The sequence below is a fragment of the Passer domesticus genome, chromosome 14 (genome assembly GCF_036417665.1).
Source record: "Passer domesticus isolate bPasDom1 chromosome 14, bPasDom1.hap1, whole genome shotgun sequence".
Classification (NCBI taxonomy): domain Eukaryota; kingdom Metazoa; phylum Chordata; class Aves; order Passeriformes; family Passeridae; genus Passer; species Passer domesticus.
In genome coordinates, this window is record NC_087487.1 from 20215090 (window position 1) to 20233041 (window position 17952).

A 17952-nucleotide genomic window follows, 5' to 3' on the forward strand; every position below is an offset into this window, starting at 1 on the left:
CCCCCTGCTAACCCCGGGGAGCGAGTGCCCGGTACCGCCCCCTGCTAACCCCGGGGAGCGAGTACCCCCGGTACCGCCCCCTGCTAACCCCGGGGAGCGAGTGTCCCCCGGTACCGCCCCCTGCTAACCCGGGGAGCGAGTACCCGGTACCGCCCCCTGCTAGCCCCGGAGAGCGAGTGCCCGGTACCGCCCCCTGCTAACCCCGGGGAGCGAGTGTCCCCCGTACTAACCCCGTACTAACCCCAGAGACCGTCCCCCGTACTAATCCCCTACTAACCCCGGAGAGCGTGTCCCCCCGTAGTGCCCCGTTCTAACCCCGGAGAGCGTGTCCCCCCGTACTAACCCCGTGCTAACCCCGGAGAGCGTGTCCCCCCGTAGTGCCCCGTGCTAACCCCGCAGTGCGAGTGTCCCCCAGCCGTGCCGCCCCTCAGCAGCCCTGGCGGGGCCGGCGGCGGGCCCGGAGCGCCCGCGGGGCTCGGCGGGGCCCGCGGCAGGCACAGGGCAGCAGGCGGCTCAGCTGGCACCGGCGGGTCCGGTAGAAGTGGCAGAGGTCGATGGCCATAAGCAGGAGCACAAGGAGCCCGTAGAGCCCCACGAAAGGCAGGGCCAGCGGGTTCCTGCGGGGTTTGGTGCTTCAGGAGGGGGCAGCCGTGCAGTGCCCTGCCGGCGCTGCGGGACTGGGGAGGGCCCGGAGGGTACCGCAGCCCTGCCCAGCACGGCAGCAGCGCCCGGGCTGCCGGAGCCCCAGGGCCCGCCTCAGCAGCACAGCCGGCTGCAGCCCCGCTCACCGCAGCAGGCCGGGGCCAGCCAGGCTGGAGAGGTTCACCCCGCTGAGGGCTTCCAGCGCCAGCTGGGAGCAGCAGGCCTTGAGGGCGCGCGGGCCGGGCTGGCAGCAGTAGCGGTGGCCGGGCGGGTCCGTCAGCCGCGGGCAGTAGAAGCCGGGGTGGGAGCGCCCGTCAGGGCCCACGTAGCCCTCGCAGAGGTGCAGGTTCTGCAGCAGGACTGCAGCGGGGAGCAGGGCATTGGGGAGGGCAGGGACCACGGAAACTGCAGGGCCTGTAGGACAGGCTGCCAGCTCCAGCGACATGGTCTGTGCCGTGATGCAGCAGGGCTGCGCTGGGCTGGGCTCCCCGTCCCAGCGAGCCTGGCTGACGGGGCACAGGGGGCCCCGGCTCAGCCCTCAGAGTGGGCTACACCCCACGAGGCAGCAGTGGCCGAGCAGAGCTCCCCCTGGCACTGCCCTGTGCACGCCGTGACCTCCAGTGCTCACCTCGGCAAGGGCAAACGTGGGCAAGGGCAGTGATGGTGGCAGAGAGGAGGGGAAAGGACCCAAGACATCAGGTCAGCCCCCAGCCCCCTGCTGAACCCCCTCCCTATGTCCCCTGTGGGGACACTTAGACCCCACAGATGTGCTGCAGTGGGAGTAACCCCAGCAGCACCACACCTGGGCCACCACCCCCAGTAAGGAGCACCAGCTCTCACTGCAGACCCCTGCCTCCCAGCACACGCCCCCACCTCCGTTCCGGGCTGTCGGGGAGCAGCCCTCAAGGGACAAGGCCGCACCAGGGCGGGGTTCAGGGCTCAGGGGGGCGGGAAGGGGCTGTACCTGTCCCAAGGATGCTGGGGAACAGAGCCGCGGTAAGGAGCAGCTGGAGCAGGTGCCCATGCAGCATCTTCCCGGCCAGCCCTGGGCAGAGGCAGTTCTGGCTCCAGTGGAGGCAGAAACCACAGCCCCTCCTGCTCCCGCCTCCATCGCAGCTCCACCAAGAGCCGCTCAGAGCCATTAGAGCCTCCTGCACTCCCCTGTCCACAGGGACCGGGCTGGAGGCGGGAGCATCAGTAATGAGCTTCTGGGGCCAGGAGCAGGACGGCAGGCTCCTTTCCCAGCTGGATGCAAGGCACCAGCTGCCGTGTCCAGGGCCCCAGTTGGGCACCTGGACCCATCCTGGGAGTCCTTGAAAGGACATTGGACCAGGCCAGGGCACAGGGCAAGCACAGCGAGGGGCTTAGCTTCCAGGGGCCAAACCCATGGGCTGTGGATGTGCTGGGGGTTGTGCAGGAATCGTGGAATCACAGAACCATTTAGGTTGGAAAAGGCCTCTAAGCTCAACCAGTCCAACCCAACCAAGCCAGAGCTGAGGCAGTTCCCCACCTCACCCAGTCCTTCCCAATGCCCTCCCTGCTGGAACCCGTTGGCAGTAAGTAGCCCCAGGAGGCCAGGAAGTATGGCCTGAGGTTCCCACAGCAACCAGGAGGATGCTCTGGGGACACGCTGTAATGAGCTGCGACTCAGGCACTGCAGCTCCAGCAGAGCAGGCCACCAGGCTCACTCTGAAAAGGGGCTAAACGCTCCGGGTTTGGGGGAGGCACAAGGAGCTGACTCCCGCCCCCCTGGCTCCTGCCCAGCACCAGGCACTGCCTGCCCCCAAGCACAGCTGGGCCTGCCCATGCCACCAGCCTCTCACAGGTGCCGGGGGCTCCTGGCCACATCTTCAAGCTGGCCTCCACCTGCCTCGCAGTGCTCCCCAAAGCACACCATTCCCACTCCCCTCAGTGAGAGCCACAAACCACGCATACACCAGGGCCCTTGGAAACAGCCTTGTGTTTCCTGTGAGCTCCAGGAGAGGTCAGTCCTAAGTCCACAGCACTTCCCCAGGCAGCTGCCCAACACCACTGGTGCTCCTGGCCTCCCCTTGCTGCCCCGTCAGTCAGGGGGAGCCCTGCATGGGCCCCTGCCCCAGCCATCAGGGTGGCCACCCTCTGTCCCACCAGCAGCAGCAGAGCCCAGCCTGCAGCCCTCCCCAGCCGTGCTTGGCCCATCCGGCACCGTGCCCAGCAACGTCTGCTCCAGCCCTGCCACAGCAGTTCATTCCAAAATCTATCTGAGAACATGGAACTAATAAATTAGAAAATGGCAGCAGCAGCCTCTGCCAGTCTGGCCCCTCCTGCCCGTGCTGGCCCCGCTCCACTGCTGCACTGGTGCTGCTCCTGCGCTGTCCAGCCGCTCCACTCCTCTCCTGCTGGACACTACCCCAGGCGGATGCGGAACGTGGCGATTTCCATGGGGTCCAGGTGGATGTTGGTGCTGTTGGAGGCTGTGCCCAGCGGGTACATCAGTGTCAGTGAGGTGGGCTGCAGGGAGCCCAGCTCCAACCCCTGGAACAGGCCTCCCAGAGCCAGCTGGGGAGAGAGGAGGAAGAAGCAGGGAGGCCCAGGTGAGGATGTGATGCCTGGGGCAGCACTGTGCCCAGGACAGCCTGACACGTGCCATGACTGCCGTGCCGAGGTCCCAGCCCAGCTCTGACCCAGCCGAGGTGTGGGGGCAGCCTGGCCCTACCTTGCCCTGGCTGGTGGTGCAGTTGAAGCCCAGGTTCTTGGCCTCGAGGCTGCAGTCAAAGCCTTTGCGGTGCAGGATCAGTGCTGCCTCAGCTGATGGTAGCGAGTCATCCTGCAGGGAGCTGGAGCGTGAGGCACAACACTGGGGGCAGCAGGGGCAAGACCCCCACCAGAGTCCCACTGCCCCGGGCCGTGGCTCACCTCGGCCTGCAGCATCCGCAGGTTGAGGATGTGGAAGTCGCAAGGAATGGTGGTGGCAAGGGGCACAAAGGAGTGCACAGCTGGCAGGGCCGGCTTCTCCAGTGCCACTGGCATGACCAAGGCCTCAGCATTCTGGTGCACAGAGGTGATGTGGCTCAGCAGGGAGGGGAAGCTGATGGGGCGCTCATCCTGCACCTGCCAAGCAGCACATGGGTCAAGTGTGAGCCCAGGAAGCCAGGCAGAGCCTGGGCAGAGCCCAAAGAACCTCCATTCCAGCAGTGCCTTGAGAGCGGGCACCTGCCAGCACAGTGCACACAGAGCTGCCCTGCCCAGGCAGGTCCCCCCGCCCCAGCACCCAAACAGGACCCGGCTAGCTGATGGTCAGGCTACACACCTGCTACAAGCCTGGCTAGACTAGTGGCTAGCAGCTAGTGCACAAGACAGGGAGAGTCAGCAGGGCCAGGCTGGCCATTACCTCAGGGCTGCCAGTCCTGGTGCCAGGGAAGCTCAAGGCTTTAAACATGGAGACCAGTTTGGAAAAGAAGCCGGAGCTCTGGATGGGTGGCACAGCACACGCATAGAGGGCAGCGAGGGGATTGGACAAGAACACTGTGATTATGAGGGCAATGTGGCTCCACAGGGACAGACCCCACTGCACGTCCTGCTCTCCCCATGCCCCCTGCTCCAGGCCCATCCCTGCCCAGTGCCAGCACAACGGGACAAGAGGGGAGAGGACACCACATCCCATCACGAGTGGCTTTCTGCAAATGCCTCCACCCTGCCGCATCCCAAGGCAGGGCTGGGCTCTCCCGTCCTGCTGCCTCTCAGCCAGCACCTTGTTGGCAGTGCTGCGGCGCTCCAGGAGGAGCCGGAACCGGTTGCAGGTGCGCTTGTTGTCCTTCAGCCCCTGGCCCAGGCCCCGGTTGTCATCCTGCATGAGGCGCCGGTCCAGGATCACCTCCAGCTGGCCTGTGGAGAGCAAGTCCCTGCAGCCCAGGCTTTACCTGGCACCAGGCGCCAGCCACACCCCACAGCACAGAGCCCCGTGACAGCAGGACCGGGGCACCCTGCCCAGCCTGCAGCACCCTCCTGCCCTGATTCCCTTGGGCAGGACAGCCCTAGCTGCAGAGCAGGTCCCCAAGGCACAGACCCCAGCTCACCGCTGTGGAGGCTGGAGACCCCCAGGGCCTGGGCTGTGAGCAGTGTCAGGCGGCTCTGCATGTCCTGGATGTAGGCCATGGCAGGCATCGGGTAGAAGTTGGCCTGCAGCGGCAGCTTCTGCTGGTACCTGCGGGGCTGGATCTGCCATGGGACAGAGATCAGTGGCCAGAGGTGGATCCCACAGTGCCTGGTGCCAGAGCACTGTCCCCCTGTGGGCAGCTGCTGTCCCTCCCTAGCCTGCTGCATACCTGGAAACCATTGAGGTCCGTGAAAAAGGTGTCTTCACTCTCAATGTCAGTGCTAAAGCGCAGGGCCAGCTCCTTGTTGATGTGGTCACGGATGTCCACCAGGCAGGACACATCCAGGGAGAGGCCCTCCACCCCTGTGGGTAGGCAGTGAGGGGCTGAGCCCCAAGGGCAGCATGGCCCAGTTCCCTGGGCCTGCGACACCTGGCACAGCCTGAAGATCTCACCTGGCACGTTGTACAGCCGCACCACGGTCTGGACATGCTGGTAGTAGCTGGCAACCTCTGAGAAGAGGGGTCCCTCCATCACCCGCACCACTGGGGGGTCCTTGGGAGCGTAGGGCTGGGGAGAGGGATAGCTGTGCTGACGCTGCTGCCTGAGGACAGTCCTACGGGCACAGCTGTCAGCTGGCTTCCACAGGTGGACCCTGTACCTTGGCCTCGCCGTCAGGCAGGAAGAGATAGGCCCCACTTTTGTCCTTGGAGGTCCTGGTGCCATAGACGAGGAATTCGCTGCTCACCCTGTGCCCCTGCTCCTCCCCAGCTAGGCGCAGGCTCTGCAGGTGTGTGCCGGCACAGCAGTAAGCGCATGAAGCAGCAGAATGTACCCCTCTCCTCCTCCACCCCCCGCCCTGTCAGAGCCCTGCACTCACCTGCAGCAGGCCCGTGCGCCCCAAGAAGCAGGCCTGCAGGTGCTGGTTCTCCAGGCAGAAGTCATCAGCAGCAGCCGGGAAGACACGCAGGGGCACAGCCTCGGGCTTGCGCACGGGCACGTCCCGGCCGTGCAGGTACAGGCGCGTGGAGGACCTTGGTGTGCCATGGCCATCCAAGGACTTGTGCAGCTGCAGCACACGCAGCCCCAGTGCAGGCAGGCGGGCCAGGACAGACACCTGCAGGCAGCATGGGGACCTGAGCCAGCCCCCTTGTCTAGGGAATGACTGGGCGTCAGTGGGGCAAGGACCCTGCTCAGCACTGCGGGGCCTCTGCTGAGGAGGGACACGCATGGGGACCTGGGGGTTCAGCAGCTGTGGGATCTCGTGGTGTGGAGCAGGGACAGAGCAGGGCTGCCGCTGTGTCCTGGCAGTGTGCAGGATGGGAGGCTGGCACAGGTGGGCTGTGGGTGTGGGGCACCCCATACCTGGTAGACATTGGGCACCACATCAGTGGCAGAGTTCCACACTGCACTGAGCTGGCAGGGCAGGGGCTGCCCCTCCTCGGAGAGCACGCGCACGTGCGGGGAGTCCACCAGCACTGGCACCACGCTCAGGCGCTCCTGCTCCAGCGGGTTGAACACCACCAGGAACCTGTGGGGGGTAACACAGGGCTGGCATCCCAGCCTCACAGCATCCCTGATGTCCCATCCCACACTACCTACAGATCCACTGCACCCATCCACAGCTTCACAGGTACTCCCTCACTGCCTCCCCACAGTCCCCTAAGTCCCCAGAGCAAGGCAGGAGGCCCTACCGAGGCGAGGTGCCCAGTTTGACCACTGTCCTCTCTGGGAGAGAGTCCTGGCTGGAGCGTGTCTCATCCTGGGGAAGAGTAGTAAAGCGTTGGAGTGTGCCCAATGCCCCTGCCAGCTGGGCCCAAGGACATGGGCACAATCTGGGGCTCTCTTCCTGGCCTCTGCAGCACAGAGTTGCTCCCAGGGGCATGGGGAGACAGTGTGCCAGAGTGCAGGGAGCCAGGGGCTGGTGCTGCTCACCATGCCAAGGAACGGTGCAGCCGGGTCGTGGTGGTATGTGTCCTTGTCCCCCAGCACAAGGTAGTGTGCAGCATTGATGATGACACGCTTGAGGTTGGTGAGAGATTGGAGCAGCCTAGGCAGAGGCAGAGTGAGCCACCCTCTCTATCTCCCTGTGAGAGGGAGAAGCTCCCCACAGCACCCCCATGCCTAGCCATTCTCCCGGCCCTGAGCCCACCAGCCCACTCTGAGACAGGCTCTGAGTCTGGCCCCCACACGCACCGGACTCCGTAGTCCACGGCCACAGCCTCCTTGGCAGTGCCGGCGATGGCATCGTGGTGCTGGAAGAGGCCCAGGTTGCGGCGGGCGTTGCTCAGCAGGGCGTAGTCGGAGAGCGGGTACCTGGCATCGGCACCGGCACGGCGGGCGTGGGCGAGCGCCAGGCTGTACAGGATCTCTGCCCCCCTGCGCAGGCACAGAGTCACTGAGGGTCCCTAGCCTGGTGCTGCAATACTGGGGGGGCTGGCCTGGGAGAGGGGTGGCAAAGCACACACTGCCCTGGGACTGGGTGAGGGTTTGGCACTCTGTGCACCAGTCCAGTGTGTTGGCAGCTGGGTGTCGAGCTCCCACACAGTGCCTGGCCACCCCTCACCCGTGCCCCCCGCATGCCTCCTGTGCCCCAGGGACCAGCCCACTGCCCCTCACCGGAGGTGAGCCTCCAGCACCCGGTCCAGGCTCTTGTAGAAGGGCCGGGAGGTGTAGTATCCTGTCCAGTAGTGATCCTCCCGGTCCGCATAGGAGAAGAAATCCCCAGTCAGAACTGGGAACCCGGGTGGCCTCATCCCTGGCACGATGCCCACTTTCTTGTACAGGGCATCAAAGTAGTCAGAGAGTGTGCCAAACTGTGCCTGAAAGACAGCACGTGCAGCCCTGAGCCGGAGCTCCTGCGGTGGGGGCTCTTATCACCCCTCACAGGACTGTTCACCCCTCCAGCTGTGCTCTGCCGTGGCCTCCTGCTGCCCCCAGCTCCACAGAGCTCTCCACACATACCTGGACGTGGAGGTCAGGCCGAGAGTTGAGAAAGTCAAAGATGCGCTGGTAGTTGAGGAACTGAGCATCCCACTCCTGTGGCTTGTCATAGCGGAAGTCATCTCCCAGGGGCACCAGCAGCACCTTGCTGCGGTACAGCTTGGACTTCTTGCGGTACTGGTCCAGCAGCAGCTGGGCTCTGTGTGGGGGCCAGGGCATGAGGCTGGCCCCTGACGGCCCACAAGGCTGGGAGCCGCGTGCCCCTGCCGCACTCACCGCTCTGCCACGTTGGCATCAGTGATGGCGCGGGGAGGCACCTTCCAGGGACAGTTGATCCGGCCTCCAGGCAAGCGCTTGAAGTCAAACTGGCAGCAGATCTTGGGGTCCGGGCCACAGGTGTGAGGCACATCGTAGCTGTAGAAGGGCATCATGTGGCACAGGATGTCGGTGCTCGCGTCTGGATCTGTGGGACCAAGGACAGGTGAGCACCAGCAATGGCTCTCCCTGGCCTGTCCCTGAGCAGGGGGGCCCAAAGATAGCGGCCCGACAGAGCAGACCTCAGAGCTCAGAGGGCACAGCAGCCTCCCCCAGTGTGTTGCTGGACTTAAGGGCAGGTGGAAAGTCACCCTGAGGCTGTCCCACAGGGCAGAGACATTGCCTCCCAGTGCTTGGCTCATCCGCACAGAAAAGCAGCTGACAGCCATTCTCTGCTGCCACCTGCCCCACTGGGCCCCCTCTGCAGTCCCCTCTGGCAGCCCCTCACCCCACGTCTGTCTCCACATGAACTCCAGGTTCTGGGTGGCAGCAAAGTGCTTCTTGATGGCATAGTGCACGCGCTGGATGAGCATGGCCGTCAGGTTGGAGCGCTTCAGCAGGTAGGGCATGGTGGAGCTGTAGCCGAAGGGGTCTACGGCCCAGCCCGACCGTGGTGTCACACCTGGGGCACAGAGACCTGTCAGCCCCATGCTGGGCCAGCCCTCCTCCCGTGAGGAGGATCCTGCAGTGCATTAGGCAGGCCCCCAGCCACCATCTGCCCGGCTCTCACCAATGTTCTTCTCCAGCCACTGGTGCCCCTCGATCAGCTGGTCAATCATGGCGAAGTAGTGGGAATTAGCCTCATCAGGCATCACCCAGCCGCCCGTCACCATCTCCAGCTGCCCATTGCCCACCAGCCTGCCAGGGGGACACCCAAGATGTGACCAGAGCCCTGCATGAGCCCCATGTCCATTGCAGAGTCCCCCTGCCCTGAGCCAGCTACAGTCTACATGCAGCCCCCACAGCCATTCCCCCCTTGTCATGCTGTCCCCACACAGAGAGTCATCCCTCCACAGCCCAATGCCAACCACAGCCCATTCCCCCTCCACTGTGTCCTCCATCCCCCATGCTCAGGGCAAGGGGCAGACAAGGGGACCCTGCCTCACCACACAATCCTGCTCTCCAGGTCTCCCATCCTTCCACAGGGGCATTGCACACAAATTCCCCAGCCCAATCAGCACAGGGAGGGGCTAGGGCAAGATCTGTCCCTGTCACTCCACAAGGCACTGGCTCTGACATCTGATGGCACTGGGAGGCTGCTGGCAGTTTGAGGGCACCCCATGCTGAGCAGTGCAGGGCCCATGGCAGCTTTCTAGTCCCTAGAGCCATTCCCTCCCACACCCTATGCTCTCAGCCTGCCTTGGGAGCTAGGTGGGCAGTGGGGCAGGTGGGCAGCCCTACCTGCGCACAGCAGCCCGCTTCTGGGCACTGATGTTGTCCCACCACTTGGAGAAGAAGGAGATCTCAGACCAGATGAAGCGCCGGCGCGGGTCCTCCTGCATCTTCAGCACCATGCTGTTGAGGATGTGCTGTGTCTGGTCGTAGTAGTACTTGTCGAAAGTCTTGATCCAGCCTGGCAGCACAGGTGGGGGTCACTGTGGGGGGCCCAGGCTCCCCCGCCAGCACTGCACGGTAGCAGGAGCTGGGCCAACCCCTGCCTCTCACCTGGGTCGTTGTGGGAGTGCGGCACCACAAACACCTGCAGAGGCTCTGTGTCCCATTCGTTGGGCTCATAGGTGATGTCAAAGCCCTGCTTCCAGACGCCACCGTCCTGGTTGTCAAACGGCAGCAGGGAGTACACGGCCAGCATCTGTGGGTAGGAGACAGTGCTGAGACCCCTGAAGGAGTAGAGCCAGGACCCCATGGATACCCAGGCAGGGACCCCTCATATGCTAGCAGAGCCACCAGGGCCTCACCTGTAGGTCTGGGCTCTGTCCTTTGCCCCCCAGAGCAAACTGGCAGTCTTGTGGGGACACCGAGAGGAAACTTGGGCGATTCTCAGGGGGGAGCACCCAGGAGCTGTTCAGGGGGTGCTGGGGCAATGCCGGCTGCCCCTCTGCATGGGCTGTCAGCTCCAGCACCGAGTCCTTAATGTGGCTGATGATCTCATGGTTCTCCTCCAGCAGCTGCTCCAGCTGCTCGATCCGGTTCTGTAGCACTGAGATCTGGCTCTGGGGGCACAGAGGGCACAGCGAGGGGCAGGAGGTCACCCACAGCTGTGGGGAGCCAGTCTTGGCCCTGGCATCTTAATGCCCAGAAGCCAGGGCTGGTTCCCCATGAATTCCCATGTCTCAATGTCCCTATCTGCCACCCCAGGACCCCTCTCACTCACCCCAGACCCTCCAAACTCACCCTGGGGAAGTTGCCCCCACTCTGGTGTCGTGTGGGGTCATGCTGTACCCGGTCCAGCATCAAGTAGAGGGAGAAGACGGCCACGCAGAAGATGGCAGCTCCACACACTGTCACCTGCTTCTTCAGCTTCATCCCGAAGGGATGCAGGGACTCACCTGCGCCGGCACTGCGGGGGAGCCAGGTCGGGAGCGCAGCCCCTCGCCGCGGCCTCCTGCCTCCTCCTCCAAGAGTCCTCACCGCGTCCTACTCGCCTTAATCCGCTGCTGGGTATTTATATCTGCTGACCGGCCGGGCCGAGGGCCGCGCGGCCCCGCAGGGCTGAGCAGCGCCCGGGCCGGCCGCGCGGAGGCCCCGCGGGGACCCGGGGCCCGGGGAGGGACGGACGGCAGGGCCGGGCCAGCACCGGGTGCCTCCGCCGCCACCCCGTCCGCAGCCCGGGCGGCTCCGCAGCCCGGCCAGGCCCGCACACCGCCCGCCGGGGCCGCCGGGATGGGCCGGGCCAGGCCCCGCCTCGCGCTCCGCCCGCCGGGCCCGGGGCGGCACCGAGCGGCACCGAGCGGCACCGAGCGGCACCGAGCGGCACCGAGCCGGCCGTGCACCGAGCGGCACCGAGCGGCACCGAGCGGCACCGAGCGGCACCGAGCGGCACCGAGCCGGCCGTGCACCGAGCGGCACCGAGCGGCACCGAGCGGCACCGAGCGGCACCGAGCGGCACCGAGCGGGCCGGGCCCGGGGCGGCACCGAGCGGCACCGAGCGGCACCGAGCGGCACCGAGCCGGCCGTGCACCGAGCGGCACCGGGCGGCACCGAGCGGCCGGGCCCGGGGCGGCACCGAGCGGCACCGAGCGGGCCGTGCACCGAGCGGGCCGGGCACCGAGCGGCACCGAGCGGGAGCCGCCACAGCCCCCGGCCCCGCCGAGGAGCCGCTGCCCTCCCGGTACCCTGCCCCGGTGTGCCCCATCCTGGTGTGCCCCATCCCGGTACCCTGTCCTTGATCTCTGTCCCGGTGCTCTGTCCCAGGGTCCCGTTCCAGCCCTCTGTGCCAGTGCCCTGTCTCAGTACTCCCCATGCCAATTCCTGCCAAAGTGTGCCCCATTCTGGTACTTCTTTTTGGTACCCCATGCTGGTGCACTGCATGCCCTGTCACGCTGACCTGTCCTGGTGCATCATTACAGTGCCGTGTCCCAGTGCCATGTCCCAGTGCCGTGTCCCAGTGCAGTACAAGTCTGTGTCCCCCCACATCTCCTGGAGGCACAGCTGCAGAACTCGTGTGTTTATTGTACAAGATGAAGCCAGGCAGGAGCTGTGGGTGCCATGTCCCACCCTGAGGCATGCAGGAGCCCCTGCCCTGGGGCTCAAGCACCACACAGCCACCCGCAGTACCCGCTGCCCAGGCAGGGCTCTGCTGTGCCCCAGGCCCTGCCACGGCGTGGACCCAGGGCCCCTGGCGCTCCCTGTCACCGCTGCCTCTTGCGGATGGCAATGAGGTCCTGGTGGATGGTGCTGAAGCTGGGCCGCTTGCGGGGGTCATACTCCCAGCAGCGCTGCATCAGCTGGTACACCTCCTCAGGGCACTGCTCGGGAGGGTCCAGCCGCATACCTGGGCCACAGGGACGGGGACGTGGGACGGGGATGTGGCCCCTCATCACACAACCCCGCCTGGCCCATCCCACGGGCACAGCTCCACAGTGCTGGACCCACAGCCCATGGTGGCTCTCAGGAGCCAGCCCCAGCCGTGTCCCCTACCATGCTCCACTGCCTCCCGCGTCTGCTGGTTGCTGAGGTTGGCATAGGGGACGGCACCCAGGCTGAAGGCTTCCCACAGCAGGATCCCAAAGCTCCAGACATCACTCTCTGAGCTGTATCGGCCTGGGGCATGGGGCAGGATGAACGGTGTTGGCAGAGGACACACATGTCACCACTACCCAGCTGTGCCCATGCTCCTGAGGGCTGAGGTGCTCAGGGTCTCTGCCTCCCTCCCTCCCTCCCTCCCTCCCTCCCTCCCTCCCTCCCTCCCTCCCCAGGACCAGGTGAGTGGGAGTGGGATTGTGCCAAACTCCTGGCTCCCAGATAAGCTGCGGGGTGCCAGGCCATGCCCAGCTCCATTCTGTACCATAATTGAGTGCTTCAGGGGCCGTCCACTTGACAGGGATTTGCTTCATCCCCCCTGTGGAGGCATAGATGCCATCCTCCTCCTCCCGTGACATCCCAAAATCACTGATCTTCAGGGTGTTCCTCTCCGTCACCAGGCAGTTGCGAGCAGCCAGGTCCCTGAGACAGCCCCAGGCAATCAGCCGTGTGCCCAGCTGTCCCTGGGGTCCCACCTGGCACGGGATGGGGTGGTGAGGGTCCCCCCGTCCTGCCAGGGCCCACCTGTGGATGCAGTGCTTGCTCTCCAGGTACTCCATGCCGGCGGCAGCATTCTCTGTCATCTTGACCAGCTCCTTCACCCGGAGGTGGGGACCCTCGGTGCGCAGGAAGGTCAGGAAGTCGCCGCCTGTGCCCGGATTGCAGAGGCGGTGGGTGCCAGGCAGCGCTGACACGCTCACCCGCGCGTGGGTGCGGGCACGGGGCGCTCACCCTGCACCAGCTCCATGACAATGTAAATGGGCTGTTTCTGCGTGCAGACACCGATGAGACGCACAATGTTCGGGTGCCTGTACTGCTTGAGAATCCTGGCAGGACACGGATGGGCACTGTGAGTGCAGGGGGGCCCGGCTGCCCTGGGCACAAGCCACCCATTGCCATCCCCAGGGCACTCTGCCCCGCCAGCCTGGGGACACAGCCCTCAGCACGAGGGTGCTGCAGTCCCAGCAGTGTCAAACAGCTGCGAGTGGACAGGTGTGACAGGAGAAGCCCAACAGCCACACGGACCTGGCTTCCTGCAGGAACTTGGCCTTGAGCTCAGGTGGAAGGGTTTCCCGGCAGGATTTCACAGCAACGGGGGAGTTGTCAGCACGCAGGCGTCCGCTGAACACTTCCCCAAAGTTACCCTTCCGAGACACAGGTGCACCAGGCTCAGCTCACTGCGTGGGCCAAGGCAATCCCTGTCCTCCTGCAGACCCTGTGAGGACAGCCCTGCCCTCCTGCAGACCCCACAGCACCCCATCTCACCCGACCAATGCGTTCCCCCAGCAGCACGTCCTCGTGGTTGAGCACCCATTTGTCCTGCAGCAAACAGACACCGGTGAGCTCCCCTGGCCCACAGACCCCTCTCAGGCAGAGCCCCAGGTCCAGGCTCCCCTGTCTAGCTGGAGAAGCATGCCTGTGGCTCTGAGCCCAGCCATCAACAGGAGAAAGGGCCGGGCAGAGCTGCCCCTGCCCAGGGGGCCCCATCCTCCTCCCCACTGCCTGTATGACCTTGGGCACAGCCCTGGCCAGGACAATGCCACTCTTGCGGGTGATGGGCTGCTGGCTCTGCAGGAGGTGCTGGATCAGCAGCGGAATGGTGGGGAAGCTGTCACCCTCCAGCCGAAACATGTTCTGCAGGGAGGGAAGCCAAGAGGTTGTGATGGGCAGGAACCCACGCCTGCCCACGCAAGGCCACCCCAGCCATGCCCCCTGCTTGTGGTCACTCACGCCGACAGCCTGGATGATGAAGTGCCGGGGCTGCCCATCCCACAGCACGCTGAGCACGTACTCCTGCTTGCCCTGGCTCTCCCGCACCAGGAAGTCCCCGGTGCAGGTCAGCAGCTCCTGCACCTCCGAACGTGGGATGGCCCCGTGGTACCAGGCCTGCTGGCACAGCGGCTTCTGCACGTCTGGGATTAGGGGCACGGGGGGCGGCAGCTGGAAGGAGAGAAGGTGAGACCAGCCATGCACAATCCTGAGTTGTGCCGGAGGTGGGGCAGCAGCAGTGTCTGGAAGCTGTGCCCAGGGAAGGTGGGAGCAGATTCTGGAGGTGCTGAAGCAAGGGGGACTGTGTGGCCAGAAAGGAGAGGACAGGTTCAGCAAGGCAGCTGGGTGGAGAGCAGGGTGGCTGGAGGCACCCAGGGACTCACAGAGTACTTTGGGCTGAAGATCCCTGTGATGTGGTTCTTGAGGGTCTCCAGCGCACTGGCCCCGCTCCGCTCCTGCTCCTGGAGTGAGGCAAGGGCTGTGCATCAGCTGTGCACCCCATCCCTGCAGCTTGCAGAGCACAGGAGGCGAGACGGACTCACCGTGGAGGAGACGGACTGCCGATCCTCTGGCAGAGGCAGGGCAGGCAGGGGGTCCCTGACGCCCAGCTCTGCCAGCTTCCTGGCCAGCAGGTCCCGCTGCACCTGCAGCTTGGCCTGGGCACAGAGGCAGCCCTCGAGCTGCTGCCGCGCCTCATGCAGCCCCTGCCGCCTGCCCAACAGGTGCACCCTGGGGAGGGGATGGAGCAGTCAGCACCCGCTGCCCTGGCCCCTCGCCCCCCTCTGCTGCACCTCACCGCTCCCCGGGGCTCCGGCCCTGCTCCTCTTCATGGATCTCTGCCTTCAGCTGCTGCATCTGCTGCTCCTTGATACTCACGGCCTCGGTGGCGGCCACCAACTCCTCCTCAACCGATGTCAGGCTGCAAGAGACGTGTGCCACAGGGGGCTCAGCCCCTGCCCCTCACCAGCCCCTGCCCATGGCTAGTCCCACTCACCAGTGCTGGACGCTTTCAAGGGTCAGCTCATTCAGCTGCAGCTCCCCCGGCACCAGGTTTTCTGTGTCCTCCAGCAGGCTCTCGTCAAAGGACACAGTTGGTGGCATCTCAGACTCGTACCTGCGGGCACCCAGGACAGCTCTGCCTCCACTTGCCCCGTGCCGGCCGCTGCCACCCAATGGCAGCAGGGCCGTACCCGGCAGGGAGGCTGCGGCGGCGTGGAGCCATACTGGTGGCTCTGGATGAAGCTGCTGTACTCAGTGGCAGGGTCGATGGCCTGGATGGCACTGGCAATCTCCTGGTGCACAGCCAAAAGGTCCTCCTGTACCAGGCTGCTGATGCTGCAGTACTCCCTGAGGATCTCCTTTCTGCGGGAGCAGTGCTGGTTCTGGGGCGCCATGGGCATGCCCAGGGGTAGGGAGTGGAGTGCAGGACTGGCTGCAGGGCACAGGATGGGCAGTGGGGCATGGGGTGGGCAGCGGGGCAGGCAGGGCTCTTACAGGATGAGGACCATCTCCTGCTGCAGACCGTAGAGGGACTGATGCAGGCTGGGCAGCACCCGCTGGTAGTGGTGCTGGTGGTGCAACGCAGCTGCCTGCACAGCCAGCACATACTGATTGTGCAGGGCATGGAGCTTCCAGAGGCTGCGCACGTACTTCTCCTTTGCCTTGTCCCGCTCCTTGTCTGTGGAGAGAGGCTGTGGAAAACCCCAACCGCCAGCACATCACCTGTCCCAGCACCGGGACAGGGGTCAGAGGGTGAGGGCTGGGAGAGGGTCCCAGGGCAGGCAGGGGGACCAAGCCTGGGGGGGTTACACTGTGACACAGAGATGCTCCTGACCCACAGCGTGGTGTCCCAAGGCCCCCAGGCTTCTGCCTGCCTTCCTGGGGGCCAGGCTGGGCTCTCCTCAATGCTGCCCAACCCCAGAACCCCCACCCGCTCCAGGCTGGGCTGTAGTTTCCACAGAGTGCGGGGTGCTCCAGCCATCCTTGACCCACAAGGGAAACTGGGAGGTCACGCAGGGGACAGGGGCCAGGTTGGCACCTTTGCTGGCCTCCTGGTACTTGCGCTTGGCCTGGGCGCTGTCACGGGCCAGGCTGCGGTACTGTGCCTTCAGCTTCTCCATCTCCTGCTGCGTCGTCTGGAGAGGGACACGGTCAGGGAGTGGGTCCAGCACGTTCTCTTGTTCCCCTGCTGGCTCCAACATACCCGGCTGTACTCCTGGCTGAGCTGCTGCCACTGCTCGCTGAAGGCTTTGCGCAGCTGCTGCTTGTCGCGGATGAGCAGGCTGAGCTTGGCCAGCGGCCCCGCTGCCAGCTCCTCCGCGTGCCGCCGCAGGATCTGGCTCAGCGTCTCTGTCCGGCTCACCAGCACCCACCAGGACTGCAGCAAAGGGAGCCAGGGATGGCCTGGAGATGGCATCCTCCTGCACCTCACGGGCTCTGCAGGACCCAGTCCTGCTCTGAGGCATCCCTACCTTCTCCATCTGACCACCATGGTTGCCATGGAGCTGCCAAGCGCCCTCCTGCTTTTCCAGCTGGGAGAACATGTGGTGCAGCATCCCTGCATACTCCCGGTCACTCTTGGCCCGCTGTGACATCCACTTCTTCATCAGCTCCAGGAGGCGCAGCTCCCCATCCTGCAGCCGCAGCAGTGCACTGTGCCCCTGCGGGCACCACAGCTCCGGCCCGAAGCCCATGGCACCAGCCAGGGGGGCTCTGCGGGGCACCAGGACAGCCTGAGCCACAGCTGCTGCCCTGCACTGCCTGCACCAGTGGCCCTTTGCGTTTCACACCCTCCTACCCCTCCATCCGGTCTGTGCAGCAGAGATGGCCCTCCCCACCCACTGCGAACAGCCCTGCAAAGCCTATTCAAACAGCAGGATGAGTGCTCGAGCTGTGTGGGAGCTGGGGCCTGTGGGATGGTGCTGGGAAGGAGGAAGTGTGGAGCCACACACAGCAGTGTCACCTCTGCCATGCACAGGGCTGCTCCCCAAGGGCAGCACGGCTGTGCCCCCCACCCCTGGCAGGCACCAGCCCCTCCTCTCTGGCAGCTCCAGTCCTGCCCTGGCCTTTGGCACTGTCACCCCTATGCCCACACTGTGGGAGTTCCCTGGGACTCTGCTGGGAAGCCAGCAGGAGCAGAGTGCTGAGCCCCAGAGAAAGGTGCTGAGCCCCAGAGAAAGGTGCTGAACCTGGATACGTCCCAGCATGCAGGACTCCAGTCAAACTGATCCCAGTGGCAGTCCCAGGGTGCTCTGCCCTGAAGCAAGAGTGCAGCAGGAGCAGGAGAGTGCTGGGGCACCTCCCTGTGCAGCACAGGCTGTCTCCTGGCACAGCCCTTGACCTCACCAAGACCTACCCCCCCAGCCCTACAAAGGAGCCCCCCGTCTCTGCCAGTACCTCACCAGGGCACAGTCCTTCCAACCTACATTTGTTGCTAGGTCTTCGTTGTGAGGCTGCTGCTGGCGTCCTGCTGGGGCCGGGACTGACGTGGTCTGGACCTGGTGCAGCTCTGGCTCCTGGGGAGGAACAGGAAACCCAGTGCTGACCATACAGCCATTGCGAGATTTCCTGCGCTTCCTCCCCTCCCTGCCAGTCCCCGCACCAGCAGCGACGCCAGCACACAGTGCTGCTGCAGCTAGGCAGTTCCCAGCCCCACCACACCTCCCAGTGCCTCCCACCAGGGCCTGACACCACCAGGTCCAGCCCCGAATACCCAGGGCTGCACTGCTCCTGTGGAGCCTTCACTCAGCGCCAGTCCCACCCAGCAAAGCCCCCTCAGCCGTGCCTGGTCCTGCCTGACTCCTAGTCCCACTCCATGTCCCTGTGTCTCCAAGACTGCAGGACCTGGGGGGTCCTGAGGACACTGAACTGTGGCCACCCTGTCACCACCCCCAAGCCTGGCCCTTGTGACCGTGAAAGGCTGCAGGACAGAGCACCCACTGATGGGCACCCAGAGCGCCATGGCCAGCCCTTGCTGCCAGCCTGCATCCTGGGCACCTCCCCTTCAAAG

The 17952-nt window shown here is 65.1% G+C and overlaps 3 protein-coding genes across 5 annotated transcripts; all 3 read right to left on the minus strand.

Moving 5' to 3' along the window:
* Positions 1 to 482: 482 nt before the first annotated feature.
* LOC135280685 (protein shisa-like-1a) lies at positions 483 to 1334 on the minus strand. Its single transcript, XM_064388850.1, has one exon. The coding sequence runs from the start codon at positions 1085 to 1087 to the stop codon at positions 785 to 787; it is 303 nt and encodes a 100-aa protein (XP_064244920.1). The 5' UTR covers positions 1088 to 1334; the 3' UTR covers positions 483 to 784.
* Positions 1335 to 2585: 1251 nt separating this feature from the next.
* MAN2A2 (mannosidase alpha class 2A member 2) lies at positions 2586 to 10821 on the minus strand. 2 transcript variants are annotated; one of them, XM_064388849.1, is made up of 23 exons: positions 10326 to 10821; positions 9890 to 10144; positions 9639 to 9783; positions 9375 to 9546; positions 8704 to 8831; positions 8422 to 8595; positions 7935 to 8121; positions 7680 to 7857; positions 7335 to 7537; positions 6912 to 7094; positions 6651 to 6765; positions 6410 to 6477; positions 6081 to 6246; positions 5596 to 5832; positions 5377 to 5499; positions 5171 to 5285; positions 4947 to 5080; positions 4698 to 4839; positions 4373 to 4506; positions 4013 to 4090; positions 3538 to 3732; positions 3338 to 3448; positions 2586 to 3180 (listed from the first exon to the last, which is right to left on the minus strand). In XM_064388849.1, the coding sequence occupies exons 1-23, from the start codon at positions 10455 to 10457 to the stop codon at positions 3028 to 3030; spliced, it is 3528 nt and encodes a 1175-aa protein (XP_064244919.1). In that variant the 5' UTR covers positions 10458 to 10821; the 3' UTR covers positions 2586 to 3027. The 2 variants fall into 2 exon arrangements, with proteins under 2 accessions (XP_064244919.1, XP_064244918.1); XM_064388848.1 differs by lacking the exon at positions 4013 to 4090 and having other exon boundaries at positions 10326 to 10820.
* A 768-nt stretch (positions 10822 to 11589) lies between these two features.
* Positions 11590 to 17506, minus strand: FES (FES proto-oncogene, tyrosine kinase). Of its 2 annotated transcripts, none has more exons than XM_064389115.1 (19): positions 17369 to 17506; positions 16415 to 16576; positions 16147 to 16320; positions 15982 to 16078; positions 15438 to 15621; positions 15168 to 15305; positions 14938 to 15057; positions 14740 to 14862; positions 14486 to 14672; positions 14327 to 14404; positions 13905 to 14114; positions 13686 to 13808; positions 13440 to 13493; positions 13200 to 13318; positions 12906 to 13000; positions 12699 to 12822; positions 12439 to 12596; positions 12072 to 12194; positions 11590 to 11925 (listed from the first exon to the last, which is right to left on the minus strand). In XM_064389115.1, the coding sequence occupies exons 1-19, from the start codon at positions 17489 to 17491 to the stop codon at positions 11783 to 11785; spliced, it is 2535 nt and encodes an 844-aa protein (XP_064245185.1). In that variant the 5' UTR covers positions 17492 to 17506; the 3' UTR covers positions 11590 to 11782. The 2 variants fall into 2 exon arrangements, with proteins under 2 accessions (XP_064245185.1, XP_064245184.1); XM_064389114.1 differs by having other exon boundaries at positions 16415 to 16655; positions 17369 to 17505.
* Positions 17507 to 17952: the final 446 nt, after the last annotated feature.